This window comes from Dermacentor variabilis, chromosome 2 (assembly GCF_050947875.1).
Source record: "Dermacentor variabilis isolate Ectoservices chromosome 2, ASM5094787v1, whole genome shotgun sequence".
In the NCBI taxonomy this organism is placed as follows: Eukaryota; Metazoa; Arthropoda; class Arachnida; order Ixodida; family Ixodidae; genus Dermacentor; species Dermacentor variabilis.
In genome coordinates this window covers 30,622,780-30,642,524 of record NC_134569.1, presented here as the reverse complement: position 1 = coordinate 30,642,524, position 19,745 = coordinate 30,622,780, and the positions used below count along the sequence as shown (strand labels likewise).

The following is a 19,745-nucleotide window of genomic DNA, read 5'->3' as shown; positions in this document are numbered from 1 at the left end:
GCATTTTGGAAAGGCTCCATGGAATCTATGCATGGCCAGCACGCTTCTACTGTATTTACTCGCATAATGATCGCACTCGCGCAATGATCGTCCCCTGAATTTTGTTATTAAAACTTCTTTCTGGGCGAGTTGGTGCATACTTGACTTAAAATATTGTTACAGTGCAAACACATGCTACCACAAAGTCCTGTCCCGTCCTTGATACTTTGTGGTTGCATGTGTTTGCGCTGTAACAATTTTTTAAGCTGAATTTTGTCGTCAAAATTCATTTTTTTTTCTTTCCCGTGTAATGATCGCACCCCAAACTTGATGACCATCATGATGACCAACATGACCGCGCTTGCCATCTGTCGAATGGTGTCAAATGCTACGTGAACGACTCTTGAAGACATACCACGCGGTCTGCACGCACCAAACATTCTTAAGCAGATGCCCCATTTCATTCCTTTCATCACTTTCCACACTTTCATGAAAAAAAAGCTAGAACCAAACTTGCCTTGGCTTTATTACTTGTAGGCTTCATAATGGTTTTGGCCAACAACAACAAAAAAGGCTCCTTTCGATTCTTCTCGTCTGCACTCGTGGACATGCAACAAATTGCGAGCGGCAACTATAGTGGCCAAGTTTATAATGATACGTTAGAAGCGTACCCTATTCATACACCAACGCTTGTAAACAGCTAAGATATTCGCCCACCTTTAGCGGAAACGTGCCGTATTAGGATAGTAGTGAAGACAAGTGCCGCAGTTTCCGCAGCATGCCCGCCATGTGTTTCTATGTCACTGGCAGCTACGCACGCCCATCTCTGTTTCTATCCCCTCAAAGTGGACATGGCTATGTTATTGTCGCAAAGTTGCCGATATTAACAATATTATTCATTACTGATACGGAACAAACTGTTTCAGTGCGCATAATGTACTCACGAGAAGAAAAAAGATCGGGTTCGGTGCGTTCGGCATAGCTCTGCCGGCCGCCATATTTGTTTTGGCATCCTGCACTGTTACAGCGGCAGCCGGCTGTTTGTTGACGTGTTGTTATTCCGCAGCTAAAGCGGGATGAAAGAAAAAAATTTTTTTTTGGCCGAAATTTAACCCGCGTAATTATCGCACCCCTGAATTTGCGTCAATTTTTTTGACAGAAAAGTGTGATCATTATGTGAGTAAACACAGTATTTTCAAGATTTTGCTGGTGTCAAAACTCTGCTTTCCTCGAAAACTTTTCAGGTTTTTACAGCTTCAAGTTAATGGCGTCTTACTGTATTTTATATACTTGTTTATCTTTATTGGGTGACCACGTTTCACTGCTTAACAAATGTTATTGCACAGCGCAGGACTCGCCTGCATGTATCGGATGTTTCTGGAATGTTATCGATGGTTTCATCCGCTGTCTGTGACCGAACCTTGTGTAATCTGATTGCATGTGTGCACGACGCAAATAATGTAGAACATTGCAGAAGACACGCGGGTCCCAGTGATTACACTGGAACACTCGACGGCTGATGTATAAAAGGCGACACTTTTGACCGGCTGATCAGATTTTGATGATCGCCGACTGTGTTCGCTGCTGTTGCCATTCTTTAAGTGTAGCCTGCTTTTGTGGGCACAGGTTTGCCCAATAAAAGTTAGTTTCGTCTTTCACAGTATTGCTACTGTGTTCTTTATACGTCACTAGCACGTCACAATATATATTGTGCAATTTGCTCAATGTTTTTGCAACTGGCCTTTGGAAAATTTTAGTTGTTGAACAGAGCTGCCTTTCACACTTTGGGAAAGCCTCAGTGTTGCTTCAAGTTATTCTACATGCTCAAAGTAAATTTTATCATTTTTATTGCAGCGAACAAAGCCCAAGGGTTTGATTGATCTCAGTTATTCCTACTTGTACATGGTTCATGACAGTCTTTTAGAAAGGTATGAATTCTCTTTTTTGAGCCTGTGCCATTCCCTTTGTTATTCTACACTCCCTGTATTTTGATGTATCCTTGTAGATTTCAGGTGCTGCTTACTCTATATTTCTCTTTTTGAAAAGTGGTGCATGTTTTTAACATGGTTTTTAACATGGCTGCTTTAGTAGAGAACAGTTGCCATATTAAATGTTCTGGTATGCCTACTGCAGTTCATATAAGCTTGGCTCAAGTGCCAAAATGATGATGCGGTGTGCTAACTAATAAATTGAAATTTATAAATACAACAAAGATTTGGAGGCTATGCTCAGTAATGTAATAATATCAATCCATTTATACAGTAGAACCTCGTTAAATGGCACTTCGAGGGACCGGAGAAATATGTTGCAACTAACAGAAGTTTCCTTTACTAAGAGATGTACAGAAGTGCAGCGCTATGCATCGCACGCTGTCTTAACACTGTTAGACATGTCAAGAATAAAGAAATAAATGTAGCAGCTAGTTTGTCCCGTAGTTTGAGTGTTCTAGGCAACTTCTAGTTTAAGAGGAAGATTTAGCTCGGGTGCTCCCATCTAAATACATGTAAAAGGAGAATTGGTTTTTCTCGGCAACTACTGCATCAAATTTGGCGGGATTTGTTGCATTTAAAAGAAAAACTTAAAATCTAGTGACTGTTGGTTTCGAATTTTCGATTCAGGTTGTAAATTTTTTACTAAAAATTGGCAAAAATAGCAAATTTTCAAAAACGAAACTGTCAAATTTACAACTCTGTAACTCAGCAATAAAAAATTATGCCACAATTTTGTCAATTGCATCTAATAGTACATCTAAAGTGGACAAAATTAATATGTGGCACAAATTAATATGTCACAGAATCTAAAAAGATTGAGTAATATGGAAATACAGCTTTTGCTGAACCCTTGTATACAACACAATGAATTCACGTAAGATGTAAGTTGACATATCGAATTTGTCCGCTTTCAATTGTCTAACGGATGCCGTTTACAGAACCGTGCTATCTGTTTTTGATGCAGAGCTATTAACTTGTTAACTTTGTGCTTCTATCTTTTTCAAACTTTTGAATTTTCGAAGATCTTTTTAACAATATTCAGGCCCTAAATCAAAATTCCACTGCCAACAGTCACTATAATTGAACTTTCTCTCTTAAATGCAACAAATTTTATTAAAATCTGGTTATCTCAGAAAAACGTTTTTGCGTTTTACATGTATTTGAATGGGCCACGTCACAGTTGGGCCCGAGCTAAAGCTTCCTCTTAACTAGGCTTCACTAGTTTTGATTTAGAGGAGGCACTGGCGACGTATCAAAGCGAAAATGTCACTTTTACTGCTCCATTCGGTGGCTGATTTACCACGAGGTAGGGTTGGTGTGAAGTCCAAATTATTGAACGACGTATTGCAAGGTGTCTGAAATTACAATTGTTCTTATTTCGGCCATCTATGGGGCTAGTGGCTGTGCCACCAAGCTGTCTGGACTACACCTTATATGCATTTAATATTTATCAAATGTTTGCTTGCTTGAGCTTTTGCCATTACTTTTAAATTATGTTTTTTTTTGGGGGGGGGGTAATAAAAGACAGGTGTCACAAAATAAAAATAGTTTTTGGCTTTTCTTAAAAGGGCCTTGAACTACGTTATTTTGAAATGGAGAAAGACATTTGAAGTTAAAATAGGCTATTTCAGAAACATTTTGCCGCAAAAGGTACTTCAATGCATTCAGCCGAAGTGAAGTTATTCCTAATGAAACACAGCCTTCACTGTGCTCCCATTCCTTCTCCAATGCCTTGCACTGCGAAGGCTATGGCAGAGTGAGGTGTGTCCACAATGCTCCACCTTCTAAATGTCACTGTGGCATGCAATTGAAATTTTATTTTGTATGTAGACTCCACTACTTCAGATTTTGGTGCCTAAGGCGCACAAAACGTAAGCCAGATGCCTTTGTCCTCAGCGAGCCGCAGTGCGCTTAGCCAGTAGATATGTGGCAGTATGCCGCAGCAGCCGCAGTATCTACTCTGCGTAGCAGACCCGCAGCTACCAATGGCAGCTGCGTATGGGAATCTGCTTTATTATGAAATAAAGCATCCGGAAGAGAATGAGGACTAGGCTTCCATTGAAAAAAAAGCGTTTGAGAGAAAGGTGACTTTGCGCTCCGCTTGCGAGCTCCATGCACTGTGTACGACTGCAGAACTTGGCTAAGATGTTCACAGCAGCGTATGCTACCCACGAACTATATTATTTTACCAAGCCCGAGGGGTGGTTCAGGGCCCCTTTAAAAAAATAACAATAATTTAGGGTTGTTTCATTTACTGAGAGTTGCAAAAATTTTGTTTCCAATTAACTAGAGCTTCTTTGCATCATCCAAATACAAAACCAATAATGTACAGTTGAACGCCTTTATAGCAAAGTGCTTGTAGCCTCTAAAACAATTCATTATACAGGTCACTTTGTTGTGAAGATCTTGCGATGCATAAGTCACAGTGGAACCAGGACAGAATTATTCGTTGGTTATACAGGTCATTTCGTTGTAGAAGGCACTCGACTGTTGATGTTGTTCCGTTCAAGCGATTTCCGTTTACTGAGATTCTGCTGTATACTAAATTGCAGTGATATTCATTAAATATATTAATTTGGTGGTCACCACACTCAACTAATCACAGTGACATTTGAAAACCTTTGTGTGTAAGCTTAGTTATTTTCTTTTTTTCCAGGCCTAACTGTTTCCAGATTGTTGAGAGGGCCCTCCCTTGTATCAGCACTGTGTATTATCTCTGTGCCAGTACCTCTGATTTGGTTCGGGTAAGTGCACACTTTGGAAAAGGTTACCAAGGTAAAAAAGGTTCTTATTCGGATTGCCTGAACGCATGGCCACAGCAATAGCCTCATATTAAAGAGCAACGCACAGGACATATATTTCCGTTACGAGAGATACGCTATGGTTGCTTGACCCTTGTGTGCTTGTGTGAGTTGCTAGAGAGAAATCCATGGTCTGCATTTAGGCACTACATTTGATGTTTGAGATTTTGACTGTGTCTCAAAAATATCAGTCGGCGACTGTATTTACTTTCTGCACACGAACTGAAGACACAAAGAATGATGATGTGCAAGTATTCTGTGCGGACTGCATGCCACTGACACACGGCCAGAGCAAAAGACTTCTTTGCTGCCTAGGCAACCCCCATGCGCCCGCTGAGCCAGAATGCTGCCTCTGCATTAATTTTTTTCTCAGTTCCTTTTTCGTTTGCTTCCTCCGTGTCTCCTCCTCCTCCACATCGCCCTTGCCGCTCTCCCCCAACACCTCCTAGATAACGCAAGGCCTGTGCACTTCAATCTATGACGTCATGCTACCTTGCCCAACTTCCATAGAATCTAATGGGAATGCTCCCAAGTAAGCCACAGTGAGTTTGACTTCACCGCTTGTTGTATATCCTCCATACTGGAGCCAAAGCACCCCCGTGCTGGGGGCCGCCGACGATGGGGCAAGGAGGACTCCCCCACCTAAAACGGCACTGCTGAGGTCGCTGTGGCAGAAGTGCCAGACACTTGACTCCTCTCAAACTGCGGGCAATTTGCTGGCGGGCGTGGTCTACGAACAGCGACCGATGGCGCGGTGGTGCCTTTCAGGTTTAAAGTGGTTTGCTTGCATGTGTGGGGTGCAAGAAAGCCTGTTTGGCACAGTGCATTGTGACTTTCCCTTTCTCTCTACTCTCTCCCCTTTCCCGTACCTTCTAGTAAAAAATAAATGAGTCTTGATGCACTCGAGGCGAACGGACGTCTGTCATTTTGCTATAAGTTCTCCGTCTCTTATTCCACAACACCGCTTTCGTTGCGCTGGGCTTGACAGGGGAAATTTCGGTCCAAGTAGCATGACATCATAAAGCAGAGTGCGCAGGCCTGCTATCTAGGAGGCGTTGTTTCTCCTCGACTGGCACACCTTGTTGAGAAGCGTGCCCACTGCCTCGCTTGTCTGTGTAATTTTCTGGCAACAGCATTATAACTGGTATATTTTCTCTTGGGGCACAAATCTAAGTGGTATGTGTATAGATCAAGTTCTGTGGGAGGGTTAACAGGAGGTTGAAAATACCGCATTTCATCCAGTCCTGCACTATAAGCATTTACGTTGTCAGGGGTCTGAGGTGTATATGTAATATCATGCATTCATCATTTACGCCATTGTTTTCTAAAACTTCCGCATAAAATTAACTTCAAGAAGTTTATAGGAAGGCTCAGTGTCCATCGAGAAACTCAAGCGACTCCGGAACAGGCTCTCGCAGACTTTTGCAAGTTGCCGAGAAGGAAGAACTTCCTTGTTTAAACTGCTCTCAATGTTTCAAGACTTCATTACAAGCTAGCCCCAACTAGTCCAAGCTGCAACCCTTCTATGCTCTCTGCAATTCCAAGGAAACTTCTTAGCAAGCAGAATGTGCGAATAGTAACAAAAAGATCTCAGTGTCAGGCTACTTGTTTGTTTGCTTCTAAACATTCATACTTTTCTTGTATTGCAGCTACATTGTGTTATTGTATCAGGAGCCGTTGGTAAACAGGGATCGGTATCCTGTCAAAAACAAGCAGAACCCTGCAAAACACTTTTTATATGTACAAATAATGGGTCTGCACACCTATCAAAGTACATACAAAAGGTAGTTAGACCTAACATCATGATTTGCGATAATTGCATGCATTCAAGTATGTAGAAATTGCAACTGGCATTTGAAACTACAGCAAAAACCGATTTCGCTGACTGTGGAAAACTATTTTGCTCACAGCTTCCAGTATACATGTATAGGCACGGTGCACGGTAATGGCAGGGCAAGGGCAGTTAGTTTTCATTCATCAAACAGAGGCTGCGGTGTCCCCAGCTCCGGTGGTGTTATAGTCCAAACTTTTATTTCTTACCATAACCAGAATGAGAAGAAAGGAGGTTAACCGATGGGCCCAATTTTTATTAATCATATCATGAGAAGCCAACAAACAAAGACACCAAGGAAGACGCAGGGGATATTCTTGTACTTACTAATTAAATTAAAGAAATGATAAATAAATGGCAATGAAAGTGGATGAAAAAACAACTTGCCGTAGGTGGGTAATGATTCCAAGTCTTCGCATTACGCGTACGGTGCTCCAACCAATTCAGCTACCGCTGTGCAGTTTCCCCATCCATTGGGTATTTATGTGTTACTACTAGAACTAACCTTGGGAGTGTTAGCCAGCGCCACCACTCACAAACCTTGGCGGTGCATGTGGAACATCCTTTCTGCCACAGGCGTCATGAGTATGTGATCTTTCTGGGTGAAGGCAACTGGTCAATAAACCCGCACATGCTACCTGAAAAGTAGAGCAGTCCTGGGTACAGCTCTGCTTACCAATGAAAGTGGTGATATACTTTCAAAAGTACACTGTGCGCTAATGGGTTAATAGCCTCATAGTTAATTTGGGATCAAAAAGGCCTTATGATTGTATCAAGGTTCACTGAACTTGCAAGCAATAATAATAAATTTCGTATTCAGTTTAGTTAGCACTATACTAGATTCATTCTCCCAATAACATACATTTAGCAGCAGTAGAACCCTCTTTTAGTAGGCCCATCACAACAGTTAAATTCTTCCTGTGTTACAGCCTTTCACTATCAGTGGATTCTCTAAAAAATCTTGCTTCATCCAGCAAGGTTCCTTGCACCCTGAATGAGAGGTCTATTTATCTATCAGCAAGCACCATGAACATAGAAACTGCTCTGAAATTTTGTTACACTAATGCACTTTAATCACTCTTTGACCAATTTAATCATCATGCCAACGACGCTATATTTAGAACTTACTGAGAGCCTAAGTGGTTTTTACTTGATATTGTAAGAATGCACAAAAATACACAGACACACACTACAGAAGAAAGAAAAGAAGTGCCTGTCCGTTGGTTTTTCTTTTTTTTTCTTTCCTTTACAGTGTGGGTGTTTTCATGCATTCTTACAATGTCAAGATGCAGCAGTTGGAGGCCAATTAATCATGTGAAGCATTAACTTTAGCTATCAGCGGCAGCTGAGCTGAAAGCTTTAGTTGTGGCTTCTGGCTGCGATTGCAGCTGAAGTCATTGTCTCTTCTTATAGACGGTGGTATCTTAGTTTGTAGTTCGTTTAAATTTCTGTAGAGGGGATGAGCATGTTCTCAAGGTACCAGACTAGAGTCGGCAACAGTGAGACCTCATTGTTACAGGAGTGGATGGGTGCGGTGAGTCCCCTGTGCGTGCCGCAGCTGGCCAAGGGGGTTGCTGGCCGGGGCACCTCGCCAGCCGTCTCCCAGGTGCGCTCGCTCAGCCTCACCCTGCTCGAGGCTCACAGGCTGCCTGTGCGTCTCGCTCCACACCCCTTCTGCATCATTTCCCTCAACCAGGTGAGCTCTCCCACCCCCACTGTCTTTTTCTTCCTGATCTGTCTGTCCCTCCTCGTATGGGTTCATCACATGTGATGCAATATGTGAAGTCTAGATTGTCCAGAGAACCTTGACCAAATTGTATTGTGTGACACAATGTGGAAAGGCCGCAAATTCTTGCAGTCTCTCTTTCCTTGGTGGCAGATGGCGACTAACCTCCGTCATTGTCATGATGTCTGCAGTGGAAGCATTTGGCCAACGTTCACAAATAATTTTAGTGGTTGCTGATAATTGAAGCAGAGAGGATAGTTTAGCTGTCTAGCAGAGAAAGATATTTGTTTCCTTGCCCCCCTTTCTCATACAATGTCTGCGAAGGCATAGTATTATGTTAAGGTAAGTGGTGAATATGAAACAGTGTAACACATTGCAAAGTGTGGTTGCGTCTGATGCCTATAGTTCAGCAATTGTTGAACCTTTGTGAAAATTCTAGTATAAGGAACATTTTCTGACACTGCCTTGTGACCCCCACTTGGTGCAAACATTTACGCATAGTATACAGTTTAATACAGTGGGTGTACAAAGTGCAAAAATTTTGAAAATTTACAAGGCTTGTCTGAAAAGTTCCTGATCATGCTCGCAGAAAAATAGAAGATGCTCACAGAAAAGTAGAAGCGTCGCCTGGTGCTCTCATCATCCTTATTCTTTTCAAAGTAGTTACCTCCTGCTTCCACACACCATAGTCACATGCTCTTTCCGCTTATTGAAATAGTCCCGGAAACCCTCCTCAGAATGTGTTGCTAGGGCAGAAGTCTCGTTTCGCTTGATGTCTACTTGGGTTCGAAAGTGCATTCCTTTCAGGTGCCTTTCAATTTTTGTGAACAGCCAAAAGTCACACAGGCTTATGTCCGGATACTATGGAACTTGACGAGCCACTGAAATACTGTGCCATGTGAAAGGATCAGAATTATTTGAACCACATGAAAAAGGCGCTATCCTGGTGCGGTTGCCATGTTTTCAACTTACACTGTCAAAATTCTGAGCAATATTTTGCTGGCACTCGCTGCGTACTCATATTTTCTTTAAGAAGACATTCATAGCATCTTTGTTGCTATCCATTACTAAGAAACTTCTTTGACAGCCTAAAATCTCTCTGTGTCATGATTCGCACTTCGTTAAAAAAAAAAAAAAAAAGAAATGCATCATTATGGCTTGTTGAAGGCCTCCTATAGCTCAGTTCACTGTCCACAGATGTTTGGCCTTTCTTTAAGTGGTTTTACCCAATATTTATCTACTTCGTAATCATACCGTTATCTGCAAACGCTGTTCGGATCTTGCATATTTCTTCTGCTTGGCTATCATGCACATAAATTTATGCAGTATCTTTGTTAAATTTGCTCCATCATGTTCACTCACTCAAAATCGCACAGAGACGAAATGACAGTAATCAACACAACTGCTCCTGTACAACAGCAGATGCAACTGAAGGACACGCCACCTGCAGGCTGAAGACATCACGAACCCTCCTCCGACATCGCACAGTGTGGCCAACCTGCACCCTGTATTTTTCTATAAAATGATAAGGTTAGGTACTTTTCAGACAGGCCTCGTACAAATACTGCTCACAGAGTTGTGTGCAAAACATTGTGATGGAGTGTACTGGTATGCACCTAGGGTTCAGTGATGCACTATTCGATGGGTCAGGGCTTTAAACTGCCTGCCGCACTTTTTATATTTTAGTATTTCCATAAGCTGCCTGCTCCAACTCACTTTCGTGGCTTATTGTTTGTCGTCTAATCCTTTTGAAGACTCAAGTTACAAAAACCTTGCATGAGATAAGGGAGGTCAGAATATATAAGTACTTGTTTATAGATGCTAGTGTATACATACTCTTTGCTGTTCTCTGCATGGCAAAAGATGCACTGGCATTTACTTTACTTGTTTGATCTCTTCGCTGCTTTTTAGAGTTCTGCATGAGAAGTTCTGCAAGCTTGGCTCCAGTTGCACAACCTGAAATTGCATGTCTGCCCCTGCTGTGTACAGGTCTTCATTTTCTGCTTTCTTGACTGACACTCAGCTGGGAACCGTTACATATTCAAAGCACCCTTTTTCCTACCTTCAGTTGTAGTGAGTCCTTGTGCAAATTATTTTGCACCATTCTTTGTTTCTCAAACATTCTCTAAATTGTGGCATGTGGCTCATTTTCACTTGAACTGTTATTTGATGCTCTTATACTTTTCAACTGCTTTGCGTAACCCCTTCCCCTCTGCTCTGCATGTCCCACTACTGTCACAGGCATAGCTTGAGGATTGTTCCCTATTTTGCATGCTCCTAAAATCCATCTGTGGCATGAATGGATTCCATCATGTTCACATGCATTCCATGTACTGCTCGACCTTACCACTGGCATTTTGCCAAATTGAATCATTAATAGCCTTTCTTTTCTCTTTCATGAATAGTGTATTTTACTTGCCATCACCTTCCTGCAATGATCCGCCCATGTTGCTCATACACTCTGATTGGCCCTTGGCTTATGACACTTCATTCTTGTTTTTTCTTTGCCACCCTCTGACGAATTCTTGTCGGCATTAGGTGAAGGTGTGCCGCACTCAGGTCAAGTGCCCACCTGATCCAATCTGGGAAGAGGACTTTCTGCTCGAGTGAGCTTTGTTTTCCTTTTTGCTTCCTTCTATAAGTCTGCGATTGTGTGCTGTTCTTATGGAACTACATTTTAGAGAATTGGCAGCTTGTTTGCCCATAATGGTTTGACTTTTGTCATGAATATTGGTTTTAAAGCCACCTTCATAAAAATATGATTAACATATGATAGAATACAGTAGAACCTTGTTGATATGATCTCGTTTCGTACAATTTCCCAGAGCCAATGTTTGTGATCGAGAATGTGAAAACTGACCTGGTACAGTTACACATCCTTTTACTAGTTAATTCATTCCTGGAAGACAATCTTTCGGCATCAGCATTTAGTATATCGCCCAACTGCCATCGTATTCATATGCATCTTTGCTTATGCCACCGGCTAACACATGTTAAAAGTTACTGTCCTTGGCACAATACGCACCTGCATGTATCGGAACATTCTTGATTGGTGTAGCTCATTCTATCTGTTATCTATGTTGTCCTCGTAACCTTTTGTAATCAGATTGAATGTGTGACACAAATAGTGTTTTACATTCTGGAAGGCACGTGAGCATCAGCGATTATGCTGTAATCTTCGATAAGCCATATATAAATAGCCGATGTGCCTGACTTGTAGATCAGATTTCGACGATTGACGGAGGTGTTCGTCACTATTGTTCGGCCCGAGTATAACTTGTTTTCGGGGGCACAGGTTCGCCCAATAAAGAGTTAGTTTTTTGACTCACTGTTGTGCCACCTACTAATTCTTCACCGTCATGACAACGTAATGGTGTGATATATTTTCCGGCCACTAGATCCCATGTGAAGAAGAAAAGGCATGAGGCATTCGCAATCGAGTGCAGTGGGCACCTGCCACCATTGCTTCCCCACAGTTCTCGCCCACTCGCCCGTATGACGTGAAAACTGCCACCACGCACTCCCATTTCCTGTTCCGGTATCAGCAGATTTTCTTGCGGGTACTCGCACACTGCCAACCCTATTGTGATAGGCATCTTCACCTATCGATTTCACAGCATGTGTGGCATGGGAAGCGCACTGTACAATAAATGTGTCGCCGTTCTCACTGAAAGCAGCGCGAAGTGAGCGCCGTGTTTAGGTCTAGCGGCACTGTGGCATCATATTTCTGCGTTGCTTACCAGCTTGATTTTATTTCGGTTTCTTTTCGCTGTCTTAAAATGACACTATGTATCTCTGGGCACTTAGGCCCTCATAGCTTGATGAGCAGTGGCGTCTTATGACGCAATGATTCTCAACAACTGGGCATGTCAAAACCTCCTACCAAAATACTCCATCTGAAGAAGCTGCTGACCCAGGCCAAATTTGAGAAGTGCAAATGTAAGCTTGTTGAATCTGCAAAAACAACAACGTGCGCCTTCAGCTGCTTGAGCTCCACTAGCTCGGTGTGTGTTGGAGTCTCATGCTGCAACGATTTCCGTAATGCTTTGCCTTGTGTAGATGTCAACTACAGTTGAGTCACTTCGGATCGTACGTTTTCCCGGTTGCATTTTTTTTTCTTGCGTGTTTTTCTAAAATGTGAAGGGACCAGACTTCAACACTCCTGATGCCAACAAAGAAAAAGCCAGCTTTATTGTCTTAGGGCATTGTTTTTATGCCCCCAGATCACAGGGTAAGGAGAAGGGAGCACGGGGAGGGGAAAGTGATAGCCACCAGATACTCTGTGATAGCCGCTGCGTGCTGCGTGTGCGTTGTCATCAGAACGAAATGTATGAACGAGGCGCTACTGTTTTGATCTTTTGGTGCGTGGTAGGGAGTGGAGGTGTAAACCATGTAATGCTTTTGACATTTTCTGTTTGCTCACTTTCTGCTCATAGACATTTAATTTCTGCACTGCTGGGGCACATGCATAAGTATTGCACTTAGGAGTGTGGCTGCAGAGAGGTGGCCATACTCGCATATTAAAAAACAACGGACACCTGCCATCTGCTCTGGAAGCGCGCTGGGACAAAAACAGTCCGTGAAAGTGTTTTTAGGAGTGCGATGTTGGGAACTGACAAACTTGAAAACCATGAATGACGGCTTATGAACAATGCATTTTATTAGTCACTCTTGCATTATCTGCATGAAATGGGCTTTCATGCTTATATAATATTTCGTTCCGACATTATTCCGTGTGGAAATCCAGGCTAATAAATATGAAGAGGCCCCGACTTTAAGCTTTTCCTCGATTCTGCATTGTGGACCACAGTGCTTCCCTTTGACTAAAGACAGCATATCGCTTTAGTGACACTCCTCGACAATTCCTACAAAAAGGGGTTGCTTGGGAAACATACCTTCACTCTACAGCATTCGAGCAGGTGCTGTAGTCAGTCAGTTAAAAACTATTCACTTAAAAATAGCTGCAGTGCCACTGAAGCACACTGACCGCTTCTGTCAAGGAGTGTCAACCAGAGTAACCTTCTAAAATGCAAGGATTCATCCTTCAGGACCCTAAATGTCTTTCTTTTTTTTAGCTCATACTTTTGCAACAGGAATTAATTGCTAGATTGTCTGAAAAAGCAAAAAAAAAAACATCTTCTTCTTCCCTACTGTAAATGTTTTGGTGGGATATGATGCTTGATGTGTATCTGAATTACTTCATGATTTCTGAATCCGCAGTTGATTTGTTGTTACTTGTGCCACCTGTCGCTGCTCTTGGTTTAGTTCTGCTCACGGTGTACAAATACACAGAGGTGCTGACACTGCGCTTGCTGGCGCGTCCATAGTATGTTTGGCCGCAGGGGGGGTGGGCGCACCCTGTAGTTCTACTGCCAGACGACAGATGTCGCCGGGACTAGCGGGCCCAGATCAGTGGGCTAGCGCCTTGAGATCCCACTGCCTGTGCTCGATTTTCGAGTTTAGTAGCACGAGTACAACTGAAAGTGCTAAGAAAATGCTTTACTTGTAATAAAATGATACGTGTGTCAGGCTTAATGCTTTACTGATACGAAAGTATCTGGTGTAGAGCAGTTACTGATGTCATACGGATCCCGAAGCACTCAAAGCCCATTATCGTTCCCAAGAGGCGGTGTTGCTTGTTGCCTGTGTCAGGCCGTGGGAACGGGTGAGGAAGCATAGCGATCCCGCATCTAAGTTCTGTAGCGCAGCACCGTGGCAGCAGCTGAAATGCAAGGGGCTTGGTTGGTTTAGTCTTCTCGAAAACACTTTGGGCACGTCTGGCACCGAGGGCACCGGCTGGATACAGCGGCACCGCTCACTACTGTTGAATTGGCTCCTAATGGATGCGGGTAATGGCTTTATGGCCCCGTCCCATTGTTCCCCCGAACGGCCGCTCTTTCTTCAAGTTCTGATGGTCCGTTGGTGTCGCTGGGCGTCCCTCTCCGGGAAGAAGTCCTCCGTTCGATGAAACGTGGGAAGCCCCCGCAGGCTGTTTCTCAGTGCAGCACAGTGCTTTTCTTCAGTTTGTGGCCTCGGTGGGCCACACAGCGCGTCGCCAGCTGGAGGATCATAACGCACAATGAGCTGGAAAATTTTATTTCTATTTATTTGGAGACAGATCTGGCGCGTACACATACACTGCATGACAGATGCACATACACTGCGTGAAAATTGTGGCTATGATGAGCAAAGCTTGGCCATTTTCTTTTTTTCTTGAGCCTTCTTTTTCATGCCCATGTTGACATGTCTGCAGTGCTGCCTCATTCGCATTGTAACATAGCAGTGCAGCAACTGAGCTATGGTTTGTTCCTTATGCTCTTCACAGGGAAAAGTAATCGTGTATGTGTCTAGGACATCATCAGTTGTGTCCCAGTATACAGTCTGGGCATCTGCATATGCTACAAACAAAAATTCTGTTTGGTTAAGTAAATTATAAACGTGCATGTTCGGGTGTGCAAGACCTCCTCTTGTTTTTCCGTTCATGAGTGCTGCTTCAGCGGAAGTGCTCTTTTCTGTACTGAATGCTGACTTGCATGTAGAGCAGCTGGTAAAGTTTTTCATTTTTCTACAAATGAATCCTGCTAAATAATAAACTATGCAGTCTTCAACTTCAGTTTCTGCTCCGCCCATCGCTTGGCAAATGACATCATCACATTCCCAGTCCTCTGCACAGATAAGGCTGTCGAGTTTCTGCTTCACTTCATCTACAAATGACATTGTTTGGGTTTATAAGGGCCCTGAAATCGGATATGTCTAGTAGCAGCTTCTCTCCCTCAACTACTCTGCAGTTGCCAAATTTAGGAGGCTTGAGGAGGGTGTAGATGTATTTTGTCTTGTACAGCTGCAAGAAAGTAGGCATTGATGGTTGGTCATTCTGGTTTCCAGCCAATCTTATCTTTCCGAAGAAACATTCAGTTGGATCTTGATTCATCTTGCTTGTCAAGACATATTTAAAACTGTAATCATGCAGGAGAGCATTGCAAAGTTCTTTTGTGGATTTTAATGTGACCCAAAGGCCCTCAGATGTGCGCTTGGTGAAAAACATGTCTTTTGTTATCAAGCCACACTGAAGTTCCTTCTCCCAGCTGTCAAGCCATTCAATACCATGGCTGATAACTTCAAGGTCTGGACTATGCTTTGTAGTGCCTTCCACAGGAAAAGGACGGTTTAATGCATCGAAGAGATCGTTCAGAACTAAAGTAAATTCCTCTGTCGCCTCACTGCTGCCAAGCCGCGGTACACCTTGTTCTCTGTAGAATTTAATGCCTGATGCCATGAAGCGGCTGAAGACTTTCGTCGCCAATTTCATGCGCATTTTTTCACAAGTGGTTGAGTAGATGTGGCTATATGTAATCTTTGGACACACCCGCAGGCCTCCAGCTTTGTTCTGATCCTCCTTGTGAACTGCAGAATAGTCTTCCCATCTTATCCATTTGCCTTCCTTCTTCAGGTACCTCTGCTGCTTCAATCGATTTCTTATGCATTTGATTAAATGTGGCACATCTGAAAACGCAAAAACCTTTCTTGTTGGATCACTTGGATGGGTGAAGGAGTTGCAGCAGTCCTGAAGGCTCCCACTTAGCCCCAATGTGCTCCACATACTTCTGTTTGTTGATGCCCCATCACACACAAAGCCGTGAATTTTGACGCCAGCTTCTTCCAGTAGAAGAAGTGCTTGAAGTAGCAACTGTGCAAAAATAGTGCATTTAGTTGCACTTTTGGCAGCAAAAACTCCAATTGGTCGGGTATAGCTGTCACCAAAAGGGCAAAACATAAAAACCAGGGCATGGTCAGCAAACTCGCCTGAGTCCTGTCTCTTATGTCATTCCTACATATGTCATAGTATTTGAGTTGACACGCTTACTCTTACAGACTTGCATTTCATTGAACATTAGCATACCGTGTTTTTGAAAGATGTCCTTCTTTGACAACTTCTTTTTTAGAGCAGCAAAGAACTTGTTATCAAAGCCGGACTTGAAGCCGACTGTTGTCATATATGTATTGACGCATTGTTCTAATTGATGGCAATGCAACAATTTCATTTTCCATTAGAAACCTGTACCCTGCAGGTGATCTAATATGTATGAGCAGGCAGAGTAGTATCCAGTTGTCTGAATATCTTTGACCCTTCTTTGACTGAGCTTTTCCAGCTGCCACACACTCTTTGAAAATGAGCTGCTGAGGTTCAGGTAGGTTCACCTCCTTAAAAAGATGTTCACTGGATTCCTCATTTAGCTCTCTTGACTTTGCTTTGCATTTAGCAAGCTCTGCCTCCACTTTATTTTTCCTGTTGAGAAGTCGTACCCTAGATTTATAACAGGCAATTCTCGCTTTGCGTATTGTTTCAACTCGGGTCTTTTTTGATGGGCTTGCTATGAGCCGGACATGCTTCATTTTGTTCTTATTCTTTTGCCTGGCATAATGAATTCGGGGCACATCTTTCAGTCGGTCACAAGCCTTGCATATTTTTTCATCAGTAAGCAGTGTGCATTTGTTATGACGCCACATTCCACAGACATCAACATATGCACACCTGGGATGTATATCATTAAATGTTTCTGTAGAGGGGTCACCAATGCACACAGGCATGTCATGAAACCTCTGAACAACACTTTCTACTGCACTTATAGAATGCAGACTTGCCTCACTGCCTAGACTGTCGATAGGCAGAGAATGCCCATGAACAAATGTCTTACCAAAAGAGAGTCGTCACTCGAAGGTGTTACTTCTAGTGTTTTATGAAGATAAGGTGGGCAATTACGTTCAAGACTGTTTGCCAAAGCCAGCTCAGAAAAAACAACAGTGTGCAGTCTAAAGTTCTCTCCTACTTGCACTGCCCATGCTCTGGTGGGCAGTTGTAGACTTGATGCATGTTTAGAAAGAAGTGAAAATGACAGGGGCTCCTCCTTGACCAGGGTGTAGGAAGGTGTGGTGCTATGCAGCTCCTCGTCTTTACTTCGTCATGCGCATGCTTTGGGACGAACGAACATCCTGTTCATGCTGCTGAGTTGACAGGAACTGGCTACTATGCTGTCATCTCCAGGGGTGTCATTCTGGACAAAAAACATTGTACAGTGGAAGTTAAAATACAGTTCTGATATATGGAGCACAGCTACTATACTGAGATCAGCAAGCAACTTGCAGCGGCAATATACGCTGAATGAAAGCCCTGACAACTTCACTCTGAAAAAAAAAAAAGATGGTTTGAAATGCTAATAATGCAGGTTGATGAAAGAGCTAACACTGTAATAATGTAGCTAATGTATAAACTGAGATATGACGGGATAACGAGAAAAATAATGGTCTGAGAAATTTTCTGAAGGTAAAAAAAATAACATCAGCGCAGCAGTTATGAAATGTTTGCAGCATAGATTACCTGGCATTCTTCGCTACCCTGAGTGAAGCAAGGTATGATGTAGTGGAGTTCATTCTTCCCTTTATGCAGGCATTCCTCTGGTTCCAGAAAATTTGAATTGTCAGAATGAAACAAACTAGCAGTGACATTGCCATCAGCAATACAATCTTGAACTGTGCTCCCAACCTGCACGAAACAAAATCGTGTACAGAATCTTTGAGGCTAGATTAAAAGAAAAAGCAACCAAGCATATATGAAGCGGGTAGCTTACCTGGGTTTCACTTTGTTGAGCATCACAATGCGGTGCGCTGGTTGAGCCACATTTAAGTGCCAAACATGGTGTCAAGGTGGCATATTAAAGACGATGTCACTTAGCTGCTGGCTCCAAGGCTGTTTCCGAGTCCATAGGGTTCGCAGCGGGTAAAGAAGCTTGCAGATGCTGCGTCGCACCCTTGTTGTCGACTTTCGGCCGATGTCACTTGGGTGCTCGCACGGTAGGTTCTCTCTTAAAAGGCTGCTTTAGAGGTCTGTTCGGCCATGTGAGGTACTTTGGGCATTTTGGAAATAAGGTGGGAACAGTGCCTTTAGACAGTACAGGCCTCTTTTCCACGTTAAGCAGCACCTTTCCATTGAGCTTCATGTAATATGTCCGGGATGTCATGTCCTCTGAAAGATGCTTGGCGCAGACATGGTCGGTAGGTGTCAAAGTCTGGTCTGCCCTCGGAACCACTGCTCCAGACGAACATTGTCAGATAGATCTTTGAATAGGGGCACACGCTCCATGCAAGTCCGGTAGCCCAAAGCGCAGTTCAAGACGAAACACTTCCTTCCCATTGCAAACACGTCTAAAAAAAAAAAAAAAAAAAAAAAAAAAACGTTGCTACTAGCGCAATGCCCACCAGAGGTGAGCCTCTGTGTCGATGAAAGCTAAACACAAGGCTATCAAACACGGGAATAAAAAAACACGTTCAAAACACCAAGGAAGTGCAGCTGCACCAGCGAAAACAGCTGCGGGGCAGCGCAGCACGCATGTGGCAGCTCGCCACGATTTGGGACCACATTTCACAGCGCCCTCTTAGTCGGCTGTGACCATGCCCCCTCTCCTGGCTCGCTACCACCGAACATACTGTGGCCGCGAGTGGGCGGCGCTTTCGCACGCGGCGAGGGGAGAGTGTCAACACCTCTCTCTGTATATTTCTTACACTGTGGTTCTGCTACATCGTCTTAAGGAAACGAAATTCTAAATTCACAGCACTTAGGAGCATGCTTTAAGATTGATTACATCACTGATAGATAATGGTGGTATCTGCCATGATAATGAAATGATAGCCAACACAGCTTATGGCCAGAAACTGCACTTTAAATAAAAAAAACTTTTGTGAGTTTGGAGCCAAGTGGCCTTTTTATAACCGCACGCATAGGTTTTGGGTCAGAAACTACTGCTTAGAAATATGTGTATTCAAATAGCAAAATGTTCTTTTTGAATCGAAGATGAATGTTAGATACAAATGTCAGATACAGCTTCCAGGTACCTGATCTTAGCATAAGCGAAGAAGGCATTTTTTCCGCCCTTCTATGCCTGAATACAAAGAAATCATCTGGACCAGATGATATTCCGAACACGCTTCTTTCCAAATATGCGAAATGGTGTGTAAATTCCTCTTTATTATTTTCCGTACTAGTCTACGAGAAGGTGATGTCCCCAATGATTGGAAACTGCCTAAGGTTATTCCTGTGCACAAATCTGGTACCAAGTTCCATATCCCTAATTACAGGCCAATTAGCTTGTTGTGCACTGATCACTTTGTTTTTAAACACATCGCCTCATTCTTGGAAGACAATAATTTTTTTTTCTGAAGCTCAATATGGATTTCGTCGCAGGTTGTCCACTGTGACACAGTTAATTAATTCACACTACCAATGATTTCTGCAAAACCCTTGACAAAGCAGGACAAATAGATGCCATTTTTCTGGACATTGAAAAAGCCTTCGACCACGTACTGCATAGTCAAATTTTGCTAAAACTTAGACACATCTTACAGAATCAACAAATTTTGCAGTG

At 43.0% G+C, this 19,745-nt stretch overlaps 1 protein-coding gene across 1 annotated transcript in view; it reads left to right on the top strand.

Annotated features, from left to right (window-relative positions):
* Nucleotides 1-19,745, top strand: part of vap (RAS p21 protein activator vap) — a 67,560-nt gene that overhangs the window by 17,048 nt on the left and 30,767 nt on the right. Inside the window, exons 11-14 of the mRNA XM_075680099.1 lie at nt 1,834-1,907; nt 4,627-4,714; nt 8,122-8,298; nt 10,867-10,934. Of these exons, the coding sequence (XP_075536214.1) occupies nt 1,834-1,907; nt 4,627-4,714; nt 8,122-8,298; nt 10,867-10,934 (407 nt within the window). The remainder of the gene's footprint in view (nt 1-1,833; nt 1,908-4,626; nt 4,715-8,121; nt 8,299-10,866; nt 10,935-19,745) is intronic.